Source organism: Paroedura picta, chromosome 8 (assembly GCF_049243985.1).
Source record: "Paroedura picta isolate Pp20150507F chromosome 8, Ppicta_v3.0, whole genome shotgun sequence".
Classification (NCBI taxonomy): Eukaryota; Metazoa; Chordata; class Lepidosauria; order Squamata; family Gekkonidae; genus Paroedura; species Paroedura picta.
This window is the reverse complement of record NC_135376.1, coordinates 1,238,715-1,253,655: the sequence shown is the minus strand read 5'-3', so window position 1 is coordinate 1,253,655 and position 14,941 is coordinate 1,238,715. Positions and strand designations below refer to the sequence as shown.

Sequence of the window (14,941 nt, the reverse complement as noted above, 5' to 3'; positions counted from 1 at the left end):
CTACAACAGCCACTTTGGGGCTTAGCCTGGGAGCTGCCCTCTCACCCTGGGAGCCAACGTGGGGCTCTTTGTTTCTTTGTAGTTATTTTGTTTTCACCCATTTGTTCTTAGATTTGCCCATTACAATTAGAATTAGATATAGTTTTATATGCCAATGAAGGATTTGGATTTGGAATCTGTTGATCTGGCCTTGATTCCCCACTTCCCCTCCATGTGCAGCCAGCTGGGTGATACTCTCAGCCCCACCTCCCTCACAGGGTGTCTGTTGTGGGGAGTGGAAGGGAAGGCGAATGGAAGCCGCTTTGAGACTCCTTCAGGTGGTGAAAAGTGGGGTATAAAACCCAGCTCTTATTCCCTTTCTCCTCTCCCCTCCTTCACGTGGCCTTCCATGGAGACACCATGGACCTCTTCTGCCTTCATGCGTCCACACTCGTGAAGCTGGACATTTGTGATGGAAAATGTGCCCTTTTTATTCAGCTTCTCTCTCTCCTTTCGACTGCAACCTGAATGTGAACTGGATCTACTTGAATATTGATTGATTGACTGACTGACTTTTTATTTATTATTATATTTTTATTTACCTCACCCTTCCCCAAAAGAGCTCAGGGCAGCTGAATAAATAAAACTTTGCTGTCTCTCTTTTCCCTCCCGGTATACTTCCTGGGAGGTTTATTTCCTGCATTCAGGGTCCAGCTTCCATGACGGGGCAAAACTCTGCTCTAGTAACCGAACGTCTCCGTGATGACGGAAGGAGGTGAAGTCAGCTCAAAACAGCTGCTCAGCTCAGCTCAGAGCTATTCCTGCTCGTGACTGACGGTGTCATTTCCCCTCCACCCTGCTGGCCGCTGGGCCCATCTTCTTCGGGTTGCCAGGCTCCAGGTGGGACCTGGAGAGCTCTTGCTTTATATCTGATCTCCCAGGGACATCAGTCCTTCTGGGGAAAGTGTCTGCCGTGGAGGGTGGGCGTTACGGAGTGTTCCCTCCCTTCCACAAACCCCGCCCTCCTCAGGCTCCACCCACAAAATCTCCACTTAAAGGACCAGGCAGTAGGAGATTGGATCAGGCAGGAGGGGATGTGACTAGACCGAGAATCACAGACTCATATAATTCGTTGGAAGGGACCTCCAGGGTCATCTAGTCCAACCCTAGTTGTGCAGGAAATTCACGACTACCTCCCTCTACCTGAGACCCTGGAAAGCTGCTGCCAGCCTGAGTAGACAAGACTGATTTTGGGAGGAGCCGTGGCTCAGTGGTCGGCATGCCGAAGGTGCCGGGTTACACTCCCAGCACCTCCAGTTGGAGGGACCTCGGCCCCCGAGACCTTGGAGAGCCACTGTCAGTCTGAGAAAACAGCACTGACTTGATAGACAGATGGCCGAGTCGATAGCTTTGGATTGATTGAGGACGGTCAGATTTCTAGCCCGCCACTCCCACAAGCAGCTGATGGCAGGTGGACAACAGTATTCACCAATAAGGCCCCTTTAAAACTCCATTAAAACTCCCCTAATGCATTAATTCAAAATCCCCAGTGGTGATAAAATCCCCTCCTCCACCAACCAGACAGTACCCCATCTTGGGGGTAAGAGGTGTACAGCCCAATGACCCAGCCAAGCCCTGGGGGGGGGGGGGAGGAGGGGCATGATCTTATTTGCCCCGGCCTCAGCCAAAGACCTGGCGAAAGAGCTCCATTTTACAGCTCCTGCAGAATTGTGGCAGCTTCATCAGGGCTCTCAGCTCTCTCTCGGGAGCTCATTCCACCAGGTCAGGGCCAGGACTGAACAGGCCCTATCCCAGGTCAAGGCCAGGCAAACTTCCCTTGGAGTGCAGACTTCCAACAAATTATTTTTGGGAAGGGCCTGAGCCTTCGGGGAGGGCGGTATATAAATCTAAATAAATAAATAAATAATAAATAGCTCAGTGGCCGAGCATCTGCTTGGCATGCAAGGGGTCCCAGGTCCAATCCCCGGCATCTCCAGCTTTAAGAAAAGAGCCAGGTGTTAGGTGATGGGGAAGACCTTTCTCTGCCTGAGATTTTGGTGAATGGCCGCTGGTCTGAATAGACGGGGGGGGGGGGGGGCTGACTCCATAGGAGGCACTTTCATGTTCCCCTATTGAGGAGGTACAAACACATACAGGAGTGTCTGGATTTCAAACTGTTGTGCAGCAGGTAGAAATTAAGCATAGTTTGCTAATAATAGGTTAAGGTTTCTTAATACTGCTGTTTTATATCCTCTGATCGAGGGCAGAAGAAGAAGGGGACGACAGAGAATGAGGTGGCTGGATGGAGTCCCTGAAGCAGTCGGTGCAAACTTAAATGGACTCCGGGGAATGGTAGAGGACAGGAAGGCCTGGAGGATCATTGTCCATGGGGTCGTGATGGGACGGACACAACTTCACAGCTAACCACAACAAATATCCTCTGAAGTCGCAGAATCACTGAGTATCTTATCGCATTATGATCCCCGGAAGACAAGTAATATAAGGTAAACATATATTACAGGTTGCCTTTGAGGGGCACATGACAGCAGCAGCAGCACCAGCAGTGCAAATGGACTCTTAACCATGTTTACTCAGAAGGAAACCCCAATGCTATTCCTTCCCCCCCCCCCCCCCCCGCAGTGGAAACGCAGTGTTGGGGGAGAGGTTTATGGATCTTGGGCTGCCAAAATACCAGTCAGGGGGACTCAATCAAATCTGATCTCCCCCTAGAAGCTAAAATGATTACTTTGAAGGTCTCTTCCTCGGTAAGACAGGAGTCCCTAGAAGAGACTGGGATATATGGAAGGCATCAGGAAAAAGAGGAAGACCTCCCATCTCCAGCCCCACCTGTCTCAGGCTCCACCCCCTACGGATTGGGGGTGGAGCCTACGGAGGGGGGGCTGGAGACGGAAGGGACCTCAGCTGGGTCCAAAGTTCAAAGCATCCATTTCCTCCAGGGGAGCTGATCTCTTTAGTCTGGAGGTCAGGCGTATGTCCTGGAGACACCACCTGGGGCATAGTAGGTCCCTCCGCTGGCTCCACACCCAAATCTCCCGGGATCTCCCGGCCTGCAGCCCTAACGTGTGGTTCGCTCTGAGTGATTCTACATCTGGCCTTATCGAGCTGACCCCCTGGGCCTTTCATAAACCTTTGCTTTGTGTGGGCCACCTGGGACAGGTAAGGTCTGCCCCTGGCTCTGGGTGTCCCTCCCCTGAGCTGCAGGCCTCTTCTGACTGGGAAGGACATTCTTCTGAGCGATCCTTTCTGGATCCCAGCCCTAGCAGGAAGAATGCAGCCGGTGCTGCCACCTGGCAGACATCGCTCACCATGCAGTCTCTTTCGAGGTCCCATTTGTCCCAGGGAACGGCCGGCGGATCTCCAAATCTTGGTCCCGGTTTTGTGACAGGCTGCATTCCTCCCAAAGCTGCTGGTGAGAGCCAGCGGGGTGTGGTGGTTAAGAGCGGAGCTTCTAAGCTGGCGAACCGGGTTTGATTCCCTGCTCCCCTTCCATATGCAGCCAGCTGGGTGACCATGGGTCGGTCTTATTAGAGCTGTTCTCACAGAGCAGTTCTCTCAGAGCTCTCTCAGCCTCACCTACTTCACAGGGTGACGTGGGGAGAGGAAGGAAGGGAATTGTGATTGCCACCTTCTAATGGATCATACAGTTTTAGAAACTGATTATAGTTCTGCAGATTGGTTTGACAGCCCCATCTCCCTCCCAGGATGTCCGTTGTGGGGAGAGGAAGGGAAGGCAATTGTAAGCCAAGGGATCCCTCCTCTTTTGGGTAGTGAAAAGCGAGGTATAGAAACCAACTCTTCTTCTTCTCCTTTTCCTTGTGGGGGAAAAACTGAATCATAAGACTTGCAATCAACGTTGACCTTCATGCTCCAAAAATGTAGACCTGGGGCAAATATTTTGCAACCCTCCACTAGGTCAAAATGCACTTCTTTTGCTCACTGAGTCAAAAATTCCCAGCATTTTGAATGGTTTTCAGATCCCCCCTTAGAACGCTGACTTTTGCATGCTCAATTTTGCAGGCAAATCCACCTCGAGGTGACATTGCCCTGTAAGTCTTGGGGTTAGGATCAGGCAACTGGGGGGGGGGGAGGGTGATGAGCAGAGGGGCTTCCCTTCGGGAACAGGCGCCTGCAGCATGGTTCTTGTGGGGCCCCCAACCCCTTTCCTGGGGCCGACCAACTCTTGTTAGGAAATGGGTGGGCACCAGATGGGGCTTTTGCCCAGCCTGTCCTTTGATTGGCCATTGGCGATTTGGCGGGCTGTGATGGGTATCCGTCCCCTGCTGCCAGGAGGACTCAGCAGGAACAGGAGGGAGGCCTGGAGTGGTGTGAGGCCGCTTCTGGCATGCACCACAATAACGGCATCATGTTGGCGATGTCACACAGACGCTCTGGTATTGGGGCAAGAACTCTACGGTGGAAGCCATCTTACCACACACACCCTTAATACCAGAGAGTCGCTGTGACGTTGCCATGTGATGAGGTCACTTCTGGGATTTGGGGCGGGGGGGGGGGAGTATAATGCTATGGAGGCTGCCTTCCAAAGCAGCCATTTCCTCGGGACTGGGATCCCACGGGGAGGGGAGGCCTGGCACCCTTACCTGGGCACGTGTTTCAGCCACAAGAGGAGCCATGCCTCTTCCTCAGGGATCCCTGCAGGCCACGGAGGGTGTGCTTGAGGGCCCCCTTTCCCCCCTCCATCAGGAGGGCTTCCGCTGCAGAGATGCAATGGGCTGCCTCCTCCCTGGCCCTCCTCTCCCCGCCTGGCAGAACCCGCCTTGCCCTGGGTCAATCATTAGCCGGAGCCTGGCCAGGGGCCGGGGGGTGAGCTGAGGCTTTGCAGGAGACCTGGCAGGCAGGACAGGTGGAGTGTCCCGGCTCCCGAAAAGATGCAGCACCTCCTCCAGTACCTGGGCTGCTGCCTGGCTTTCTTCTCGGCCGGGTTCCTGATCGCGGCCACCTGGACAGACTGCTGGATGGTGAACACCGACGACTCCCTGGAGGTAGGAGGGCAGGGGGGGCAGACCCCAGCAGGGAACCCCCCAGGGACCCACAGCCCCTCTGCCAACCTCCCCATAGAGCTATTCTGCCCTTCGTGCTGACCTGCCTTTCCCTTCTCTTTCCCTGTGGTGCCCTAAGGAGACCGTGGCTGCGGCCCTGATTTGAATTAGGGTGTAATGAAGGGACACCTTGAAGCCCACATAAGATCTTGTGCTTTCACGAGTCTGCTTGGGCCGATGCAGAGCTCGCTCCTGCCCGAATGGATTGCCAGTCTGAGATGCCACGAGAGGGTTCTGTGGTCCCAGGTTCAAGCCCCAGCAGCAGCTCCATTCCAAAGGACCAGGCAGGGGGGGGGGGAGACCCTGGAGAGCGGCTGCCAGCCAGAGTCGACTAGACTGATTTGGGGCGGGGCTGTGGCTCAGCGGCTTGGCAGGTCCAGTTATAGGAATCTGGCAGAATCCTCTACCTAAGGCCCTGGAGAGCGGCTGCCAGTCTGAGGTGACAGTCCTGACTTTGATGGACGGAGGGTCTGAGTCAGGAGGTGGCAGCTTTGTGCGTGTTCATTTATTCATTCACTTGATTTGTACTCCATCTTTCCTCCAACGGGGACTCAAGGAAGCCCACGTTGTTTTTCCTCTCCTTCAATGTAGCCTGCGAGGCGGCTTCGGCTGAGAAAATAAGACTGGCCCAAGGTCACCCACCAAACAAGTGAGGATTCGAACCCGGGTCTCCCTCGCTCTTGGCTGCAGCGCACTAATTCTCCCTCCCCCCCCCCCAACTCACAATAGTGTTGTCAGGATGGGTGCCCAATGGGAGGCAAACCCCGCCCACTTGAGGAGGGAGAGCCTGTCCATCTAGACTAGAACCCCCTGAAACAGTCTTCGGGCGCTGGGAAACCCCAAGAGGGGCACGATCCTGCAGAATGTGGCTGGGAAGCAGAGCTGGGGTCACGCCCCCCCCGGGGCCCCTTCCCCTCCCTGCCCACCGTGGGCCATTTTGAGAGGGGTGGGTGGGTCAGCATGACCACATATGGTCATATCACCTTATAAACGTTTACCAAATGACGGGATATATCCAGGTGCCACCTGGAGGCTGGCAACCCTATGGGCACACCCATGCAGGGGGGGGTGTATGTGGGGGGGGCATAGCCAAGGTGTTTCTCGCCCGAAGACAATGTTCAGCTTCGTGCTTCCTGCTCTTCCAAGAGCTGGGATATTCCGGACAAACCGTCCAACACTAATTGCCGAGTTTCCTTTTAGGCGAGGGAGTCCTGCTGGAGGCTGAATAGTTCAAACCCTAAATTAGACCCCAGGCAACATCTGCCCAGCGTCCATGACGTCCCAGGTGCTGGCCAGATGCCTCCCAGCCATCTTCTTGGCCGGCTTCTCTCTCTCCTCCTGAGTAAAGAGAAAATTCCAGCATTTACAGCGTTCTAACCCCCCCCCCCCTGCCCAGCCATCAAGATCCATTCATCAAGACCCTCTTGTCCAGCCGCAGACTGTCCAAAAACCCGAAAAGGCCATTTTGACTGCTGCTTTTTGGCTCACATTCCAAGAAGAGGCGGGCAGCGGCTTTGGCGTTCTGCTGTAGGATTCTTCTCAAAGTCCTTGGCGCACTTTACGGAAAACCAAATCTAAGAATAACGCAGAAGTTCCGTCTTCCCTCTGCTTCTGAACGGATCCAGGTGGACAGGCCAAGACAGCAGTGGAACGGGGTTGCCAGCTCTGGGCTGGGAGATACCTGGAGACTTTGGGGGTGGAGACAGGAGTGGGTGGGTTTTGGGGCGGAGAAGGAACTCAGTGGAGTAGAATGCTTTAGAGTCCCCCCTCCCAAGCAGCCATTTTCTCCAGGGGGACTGATCTGTGTAGTCTAGAGATGAGCTGGAATTCCAGGGGATCCCCAGGTCCTCTCTGGAGGCTGGCATCCCTACAAGGTGTATCATAGAATCCTAGAGCTGGAAGGGACCTCCTGGGTCATCTAGTCCAGCCCCCTGCAGTATGCAGGACACTCACATCCCTATTGTTGATCCCCTGTCCCCTGCCACCCCTTGAGCCTTCACAGAATCAGCCTCTTTGTCAGATGGCTCTCCAGCCTCTGCTTAAAAATCTCCAAAGTTGGTTGGTATCGGTTGGGGGTGGCCAAAGAGGCACCCAATAACCCAAATCCCCTTCAGAAGGTTACATCTGTGCAAGCCTTCCTTTCTCACCACGTTTACACTGAACTGCCAAGAGGGCTCTGCCTTGTTCTGGCCAGGGCCTGTGGGTCAGTGGAAGCACCTCTGCTTGGCACGCAGAAGGTCTCAGGTTACACGCACGCACACACGCATCTCCACTGCAAGGGAGCAGAGGGCAGGCGACTGGAAAGACCACCACAGGAGACCCCCAGGAGGTGCTGCCCATCAGAGGAGCCAGCACTGACCTTGGGAGACTGAGGGTCATGCTGGGGTGAGGGCAGCACTGTGCGCTCAACTGAGGGTGGCCTAATTTGATATGGCGAACCCCCCCACACACACACACATATTTAGCAGCAACAATTGTAGCAACCTTGCCTCCCTGGTTCAAAGGCACCCCTTTGTCCTGCGTCCCATTAATGGGGGGGGGGGTAATTGCAGTCCTGCCCCCTCCCTTCCTGCTCAGAGCCCAAATAGCACGGCCGCTCTGCAGAAGCCCTCTGGCATTAATGCCTGACAGACCGAGTCACTTTCCCCACCTAGCCAGCTCATTGCCTTTCTAAGTATCGGCACGGGGGTAATGATCCGTGTTCCCTTGAGCAAGGTGGCAGCAGCCTGCCGAGGAGCCTGGCCCGCACACCAGCACCCGAAAGCGGATTCCAGGCCTGGCTTCGAGCCGGCTGGCCTGCTGGGACTTGCGCTTTGGTCACAAACAAAGATCTTCCCAAGCAGCAGAGTGGGCAGGCTGGGGGCTTCATACGGTGGAGGTTTTAGAAAGGGGGGGGAGACAGGAAAGAGGTGAAAGGATGATGGGGGGGCATCATCTGGGCATGGAACTGGGGTCCCTGTGGGTGGGCAGGGAGCTGCGGATTTCCTGCATTGTGCAGGAGGTTGGACTGGATTAGTGGCCCCCAACCTTTTTGAGGCTGGGGACCGGTGGCAGAAAGCAGGGTGATTGCCTGGCTGCGCATGCCACGCATGTGCGGCTGCGCCCATTTTGTCCCTGTTTCCAGACATCTGGCTCAGGGTTCTGGGGGGGAGTCAGGAGGAAGAGCTGCGTGTCTTCCGCATGTGGGTGGCAGCCCAGTTGGGCAAGAGGGCGCATGAAGTTTTGCTGGCCTGGGACGGCACGCATTCAAATCAACCTTCTTCTTGCCCGTGTAGGTGAGTGCCACGTGCCGTGGACTGTGGTGGGAATGCGTCACCAACGCGTTCGACGGGATAACCACTTGCGACGAATACGACTCCATCTTTGCCGAGCACTCAGGTGCGTGTGCAGGGGAGCGTGGGACCCTCAGCCCGGAGGGAGGGACGACCGGCTGGAAGAGCTCTGGGTTCAGGTTCCTGCAGAGGCAGCTGGAGCAGGATCCGGCCCAGGGGGTGGCACACCAGCTGCACGCCCTGCACAACCTCCAGAGGCCAGCCCCACATTTTGGAAGCAGGTGCCAGCCAGGACCTCTAGCTGTGGGGAAATCCCCTGGAGACAAGGTGGCCAACTCCAATTTGGGAACCCCCTGGAGAATTGGGGGTGGAGCCCGGGGAGGACTACGGAAGGGAAGGGAAGGACTGCAGGGTGCCCCAGGGCCCCAGAGCCCCCCTCAGCCTCCTTTCTCCTTGAAGACCTCCCTCCAAAACAGTCATTTTCTCAAGGGGAACTGGCCTCTGTCTCTTGGGGATCCCCAGCCACCACCTGGAAGTTGGCAGCAGAGAGTCTCCTTTGGGGAATAGCTAACCTCAGCCCCTCCCCCCTCAATTCTGCAGTGAGGCTGGTCCTGACCCGGGCAATGCTCATCACTGCGGACCTCCTGGCCGGCCTGGCATTCCCCTTCCTCCTCCTGGGCCTCGACTGTGTCAAATTCCTGCCCGAGGAGCCCCGGATCAAGACCCGCATCTGCTTCATCTCTGGACTGATGCTGGTCCTCGGAGGTAGCTGGCGACCGGCATTCATGCGCGGGGTGTGTGTGGTTGTGTGTGTGTGGGAATGGAGGCGCCTCTCTTCTGTCCTCATGCAGCTCCCTGCTTCCAAGGAGGTAGGTGAGGGAGGCCCTTGGGGCTTTGGGGGGCCACCTGGGGCTTTCTAATCTGAAGGGGTGCCAGTTGGGCTCTGTCTCATCCTGGCTCTTCCACACCCACTCAAGACCCCCTCCCCCCCCCCTTCCGTGCCCGGGCACCTGTGTGGGCTGGCCAAGGCCTCTGGCAAAGGGAGGCTGAAGTGGAGGCAAACTGGATACTTGAGCAGGTGTGGAAACCTCTTGAGCTGGGAAGTGCTGGAGAGGTGGGGTGGGGTGGGGCCGCGGGCGGTGGAGAAATAGGGCAGCAGGGACCAAGTCAGTCTGGCTGTTGCTCAACAGGGTGAAAAGGGATCGAGGAAACCCTGACTGTCCCAATGAGTGGGCTCAGCCCCACCCAGGAAGTGAGCAGGGCTGGAGTCACACAGAGAGTAATTCAACTGCGGGACTCACTGCCAGAGGATGCCGGGATGGCCACAGGAATGGCTTCTTAAAGGATTCATGGGGGGGGGGGCTCAGGGGACCCTCCAGGTTCACAGGCACTAAAACTCTGGATCCCAGAGCCAGGAGAAAACATCAGGGGAAAGTCTTGGCCTCTCTGCCCTGTGGCTGGCCCTGCAGAGGAACTGGCTGGCCCCTGGGTGAGACGGGAGGCTGGACTGGAGGGACCCTCCCTGGCCTGACCCAGCAGGGCTCTTCTGAGGGTCTTCTCAGGGGAAGGCCTCGGTCTCTCTGCCTTGTGGCTGGCCCTCCAAAGGAACTGGCTGGCCCCTGTGTGAGACAGGAGGCTGGACTGGAGGGACCCCTGGTCTGACCCAGCAGGGCTCTCCTGATGTCCTTAGGAAGGCCTCGGCCTCTCTGCCCTGTGGCTGGCCCTGCAGAGGAACTGGCTGGCCCCTGGGTGAGGCGGGAGGCTGGACTGGAGGGACCCTCCCTGGCCTGACCCAGCAGGGCTCTTTTGAGGGTCTTCTCAGGGGAAGGCCTCGGCCTCTCTGCCCTGTGGCTGGCCCTGCAGAGGAACTGGCTGGCCCCTGGGTGAGACGGGAGGCTGGACTGGAGGGACCCTCCCTGGCCTGACCCAGCAGGGCTCTTTTGAGGGTCTTCTCAGGGGAAGGCCTCGGCCTCTCTGCCCTGTGGCTGGCCCCTGTAGAAGGGTAGGCTGGACTGGAGGAACCCTCCCTGGCCTACCCAGCAGGGCTGATACTCTTATGAAGGCCTTGGCCTCACAGCCCTGTGGCTGGCCCTGCAGAGGAACTGGCTGGCCCTGTAGAAGGGGAAACTGAACTGGAGGGACCCTCCCTGGTTTACCCAGCAGGGCTCTTCTGAGGGTCTTCTCAGGGGAAGGCCTCAGCCTCTCTGCCCTGTGGCTGGCCCTGCAGAGGAACTGGCTGGCCCCTGGGTGGAGGGACCCTCCCTGGTCTGGAGGGACCCTCCCTGGACTGGAGGCTGGACTGGAGGGACCCTCCCTGGTCTGACCCAGCAGGGCTCTTCTGAGGGTCTTCTCAGGGGAAGGCCTCGGCCTCTCTGCCCTGTGGCTGGCCCTGCAGAGGAACTGGCTGGCCCCTGGGTGAGACGGGAGGCTGGACTGGAGGGACCCTCCCTGGTCAGACCCAGCAGGGCTCTTCTGAGGGTCTTCTCAGGGGAAGGCCTCGGCCTCTCTGCCCTGTGGCTGGCCCTGCAGAGGAACTGGCTGGCCCCTGGGTGAGATGGGAGGCTGGACTGGAGGGACCCTCCCTGGCCTGACCCAGCAGGGCTCTTCTGAGGGTCTTCTCAGGGGAAGGCCTCGGCCTCTCTGCCCTGTGGCTGGCCCTGCAGAGGAACTGGCTGGCCCCTGGGTGAGATGGGAGGCTGGACTGGAGGGACCCTCCCTGGCCTGACCCAGCAGGGCTCTTCTGAGGGTCTTCTCAGGGGAAGGCCTCGGCCTCTCTGCCCTGTGGCTGGCCCTGCAGAGGAACTGGCTGGCCCCTGGGTGAGATGGGAGGCTGGACTGGAGGGACCCTCCCTGGCCTGACCCAGCAGGGCTCTTCTGAGGGTCTTCTCAGGGGAAGGCCTCGGCCTCCCTGCCCTGTGGCTGGCCCTGCAGAGGAAGTGGCTGGCCCCTGGGTGAGACGGGAGGCTGGACTGGAGGGACCCTCCCTGGCCTGACCCAACAGGGCTCTTCTGAGGGTCTTCTCAGGGGAAGGCCTCGGCCTCTCTGCCCTGTGGCTGGCCCAGCAGAGGAACTGGCTGGCCCCTGGGTGAGACGGGAGGCTGGACTGGAGGGACCCTCCCTGGCCAGACCCAGCAGGGCTCTTGTGAGGGTCTTCTCAGGGGAAGGCCTCGGCCTCCCTGCCCTGTGGCTGGCCCTGCAGAGGAAGTGGCTGGCCCCTGGGTGAGACGGGAGGCTGGACTGGAGGGACCCTCCCTGGCCTGACCCAGCAGGGCTCTTCTGAGGGTCTTCTCAGGGGAAGGCCTCGGCCTCCCTGCCCTGTGGCTGGCCCTGCAGAGGAACTGGCTGGCCCCTGGGTGAGACGGGAGGCTGGACTGGAGGGACCCTCCCTGGTCTGACCCAGCAGGGCTCTTCCTGTGTTCTTATGAAGACCACATCCTCTCTGCCAGTGTTGGATGGGCCATTGGCCTGATCCAGCATGAATGCTCTGTGTCACACAGTGCCAAAACCCAGGTGTCCTCAGGAGGTCCACCAGTGGGGTCAGAACTCCAGAAACCCTCCTACTGCTGCCCCCCAAGCACAGAGCATCCCTGCCCCAGAAATGAGAACAGAAGGGAAGCCATGTTGGATCAGGCCAATGGCCCATCTAGGCCCTGACTCTGCATCACACAGTGGCCAAACCCCAGAACCCTCCGGAGGTCCACCAGGAGGTCCAACGATCTCCAGATCTGCTGTCAGCCCCTTCTGCTTCTTTCAGGCATCCCTGGCCTCGTGGGTTCTGGCTGGTACGCCATCGGCATCTACGCGGAGCGCTCCACCCTGGTTCTGCACAACGTCTTTGTGGGCATCCAGTATAAGTTCGGGTGGTCCTGCTGGCTGGGCCTGAGCGGGGCTCTGGGGTGCTTCTTGTCCGGTGCTTTGTTGACCTGCTGCATGCAGCTCTTGAGAGGTAAGAGGCTAAGTGGGCCTCCTGCTGGTTTTAGAGGGGCCAGAAGGCCACCGTGCTCCCAGGAGACAAGATGGGGCAGAGTGCTGCCGTGGTGTGTCTGGCACAAGCCTGTCTTTTTGGGCATGAGAGGCGCATTTGGAGTCCAGTAGCACCTTACAGACCCACGGTTGGGCCAGAGCACTGGCCGCATAAAGGAGAAATAGCTTTGCTGAGAAGAGAAACAACCTTGTAAAGAGAGAGAGAGAGAGAGGAGAGAGTCCTAACTAATTAGCTGTTGTGCTGGAGGCCAGCAGGGAGGAAGTGAGCTCAAAGGAGCAGGAAGTCTGCAGTTCAGCCAATCAGGAGACTGGGGGAGGGGAATATTTGAAAAACAATCAGGATTTCTTCTGTCCTCACCTGGCCCGCACTGCCTGGCAACTAAATAGGGAGAACCCTGCCCCCTAAATGCACCCCTAACAGAACTGCTGCACTTGAGATGGGTTCTCCATTGGGGCAAAGGGCAACAGCTGCAAAAGGGTCGATCCGGGTGGGTCACCATGTTGGGCCGAAGCCATGGAATGACGCTTGAATCCAGGGGCACCAAATGTTGTGGTTGGTCTGAACTTTGGCCCCGGACTCAAACTTTGTCCTAAAGTGGGGGCTGGAATGGGTAAACCATGTCCTGCTTCTGTTTTGGAGGAAGGGCTTCCCCCTGCCTCAACAGGCCATGCAGATCTCGGGGCCAGGCCTACCTGGATGTCTGCACCCCACCCCCCACCCCCACCCCCTGGCGGATGCTCCGATGCCCAGTGCTTCGAAGGAGAGCTGGCTGCTGCAGCACCTTGGCATCTCCAGCCCTCGCAGTTCCTCTCGACGGAACCATAAACGGCAGCAGGCCGCTCTGAACTGAATGGCCGTCAGGAGTCTGCTCACCAGCGGCCCTTTCTTGGTCCCTCACAGGTGTGGGGTCCAGCAGATACTCTTCTTGCAGCTCCTTGCGGAAGGCTCCTGGAACGGCCGCCTCCAGCCCACCTTGCCCGTCCTGGCAGACGTCCACCGTTAAAATGTACGCGATGGACACCCGCGTGTGAGGGGCAGAAGCAGCTGCGAGCTCACTGGGCCCTCCTGCCTCCCCGCGGATCTGGCCCGGAGGAGGGAGGGAGGAGTCTCTGGTCCCCCTCTGCAGACTTTGGGGGCTTCTGCCAACTGTCCTCCGAGCACCCGCTCACTTGGAAATGCTGGCTTGAAACGTTTGTGAAGAAGGTCAGCGTAAGAAGAGCTGGTTTTTATACCCTGCTTTTCACTTCCCAAAGGAGTCCCAAGGTGGCTCCCAATTGCTTCTCCTTCCTCTCCCCACAACAGGTGCCCTGCAAGGTAGGTGGGAGTGAGAGAGAGAGCTCTGGGAGAACTGTCACTGGCCCAAGGTCACCCAGCTGGCTGTATGTGGAGGAGTGGGGAATCGAACCCAGTTCTCCAGATGAAAGGCCGTCGCTCTTAAACACGATCCCCAAGCTGCCTCTCCTGGTTAGATCACCTGGATCTGGGGCCTCTCTTTCACTGATGCAAAAGCAGCAGATTGAAACCACAATCACGTAGCCACAACATTAATCAGGCTGGCTGCAACCCCTAGTGCTGAACGCAAGAAGCAGCCACTTTCCGATGGTGTCCCTGGAATTCTGGCTGATGGACCCGTGTGATCTTGGGTAGGGCAGGACGATGGTTGCCAGCTCCAGGCTGAGAAATACCTGGAGATTGGGGGGCAGGGGAGGGAGAGCAAGGAAGGCGAGGCTTGGGGAAGAGAGGGCTTTCAACGGGGCATGACACTCAGGTACACCTTTCAAAGGGGCCATTTTCTCTGGGTGAACCGACCTCTGTGTTTCCTGGAGCTCAGTTGTACTCCTAGGAAATCTCCAGTCACCACCCAGGAGTTGGCAACCCAGGGTGGTACACCTCCCCTGTCTCTGCAAACGGATGTAGCCCCCGGAGGCACCCCCTGTCTGTCGATACAGTGAGCGGTTGACCCCTGACTCCCCCTCCTGGAGCCCCGGAGCTTGTGCCAGTGGGGCACCCAGCAGGAATGGGCAAGTGGCTTTGGAAGCAGCCCACAGGATGGCAGGAGCTCAGGAGGGCCTCAGTAGGTGTGGGACTCATGGGGAGCAGGCGTGGTGTGTTGCCCTCGGCCTGGGCCGATGGAGGTTCTAATACCCCCTGGCCCATCAAGGTCCCCTCGCAGCCCCATGTAGCCCACCAGCCGGTTTGGAGGATCAGAATAAGACAAAACAGAAGCACGCATGACACCTGGAACGAGAGCAGGATGCAAAATGCTGCTAGGAAGATCCTGCTCTCCAGGGGCCTGCCTGGCTGCTTGCCTGATTCCTGCTCAACATGTATGTTTGTAAATATACAGATTTTCCACAATGCCTTGAGTCTCCTGTGTGCTTTCCCCCAAGGGGAGCCGTCCCAATAAAGGTGACCCAGAACACCTGAATACACCTGAAATTCCCTTCTCCTGAATCAGGCCCTTGGTCCATGCAGGTGAGCATTGCTCGGTGAGGCTGGCAACAGCTCTCCAAGGTCCCAGGCAAAGCAAGGTCTCCCACATCCTCCTCCTGCCCAGTCCTTTCTAACCGGAGAAGCTGGGGATTGAACCTGGGACCTTCTGCGTGACAAGCTGGGGCTCCTCCACT

The 14,941-nt window shown here is 57.8% G+C and overlaps 1 protein-coding gene across 1 annotated transcript; it reads left to right on the top strand.

Annotated features, from left to right (window-relative positions):
* Positions 1-4,852: 4,852 nt before the first annotated feature.
* CLDN16 (claudin 16) lies at positions 4,853-14,672 on the top strand. Its single transcript, XM_077348007.1, has 5 exons — positions 4,853-5,000; positions 8,333-8,435; positions 8,930-9,094; positions 12,084-12,275; positions 13,215-14,672. Exons 1-5 carry the CDS (start codon positions 4,887-4,889, stop codon positions 13,343-13,345), a joined length of 705 nt encoding a protein of 234 aa, XP_077204122.1. The 5' UTR covers positions 4,853-4,886; the 3' UTR covers positions 13,346-14,672.
* The last annotated feature ends 269 nt before the right edge of the window (positions 14,673-14,941 follow it).

Coding starts and splice junctions, on each gene's coding strand:
- CLDN16 (XM_077348007.1), top strand. CDS start 4,887: ATGCAGCACCTCCTCCAGTACCTGGGCTGCTGCCTGGCTTTCTTCTCG. Junction 9,095..12,083: donor ACTGATGCTGGTCCTCGGAG/GTAGCTGGCGAC, acceptor TGCTTCTTTCAG/GCATCCCTGGCCTCGTGGGT. Junction 12,276..13,214: donor CTGCATGCAGCTCTTGAGAG/GTAAGAGGCTAA, acceptor GGTCCCTCACAG/GTGTGGGGTCCAGCAGATAC.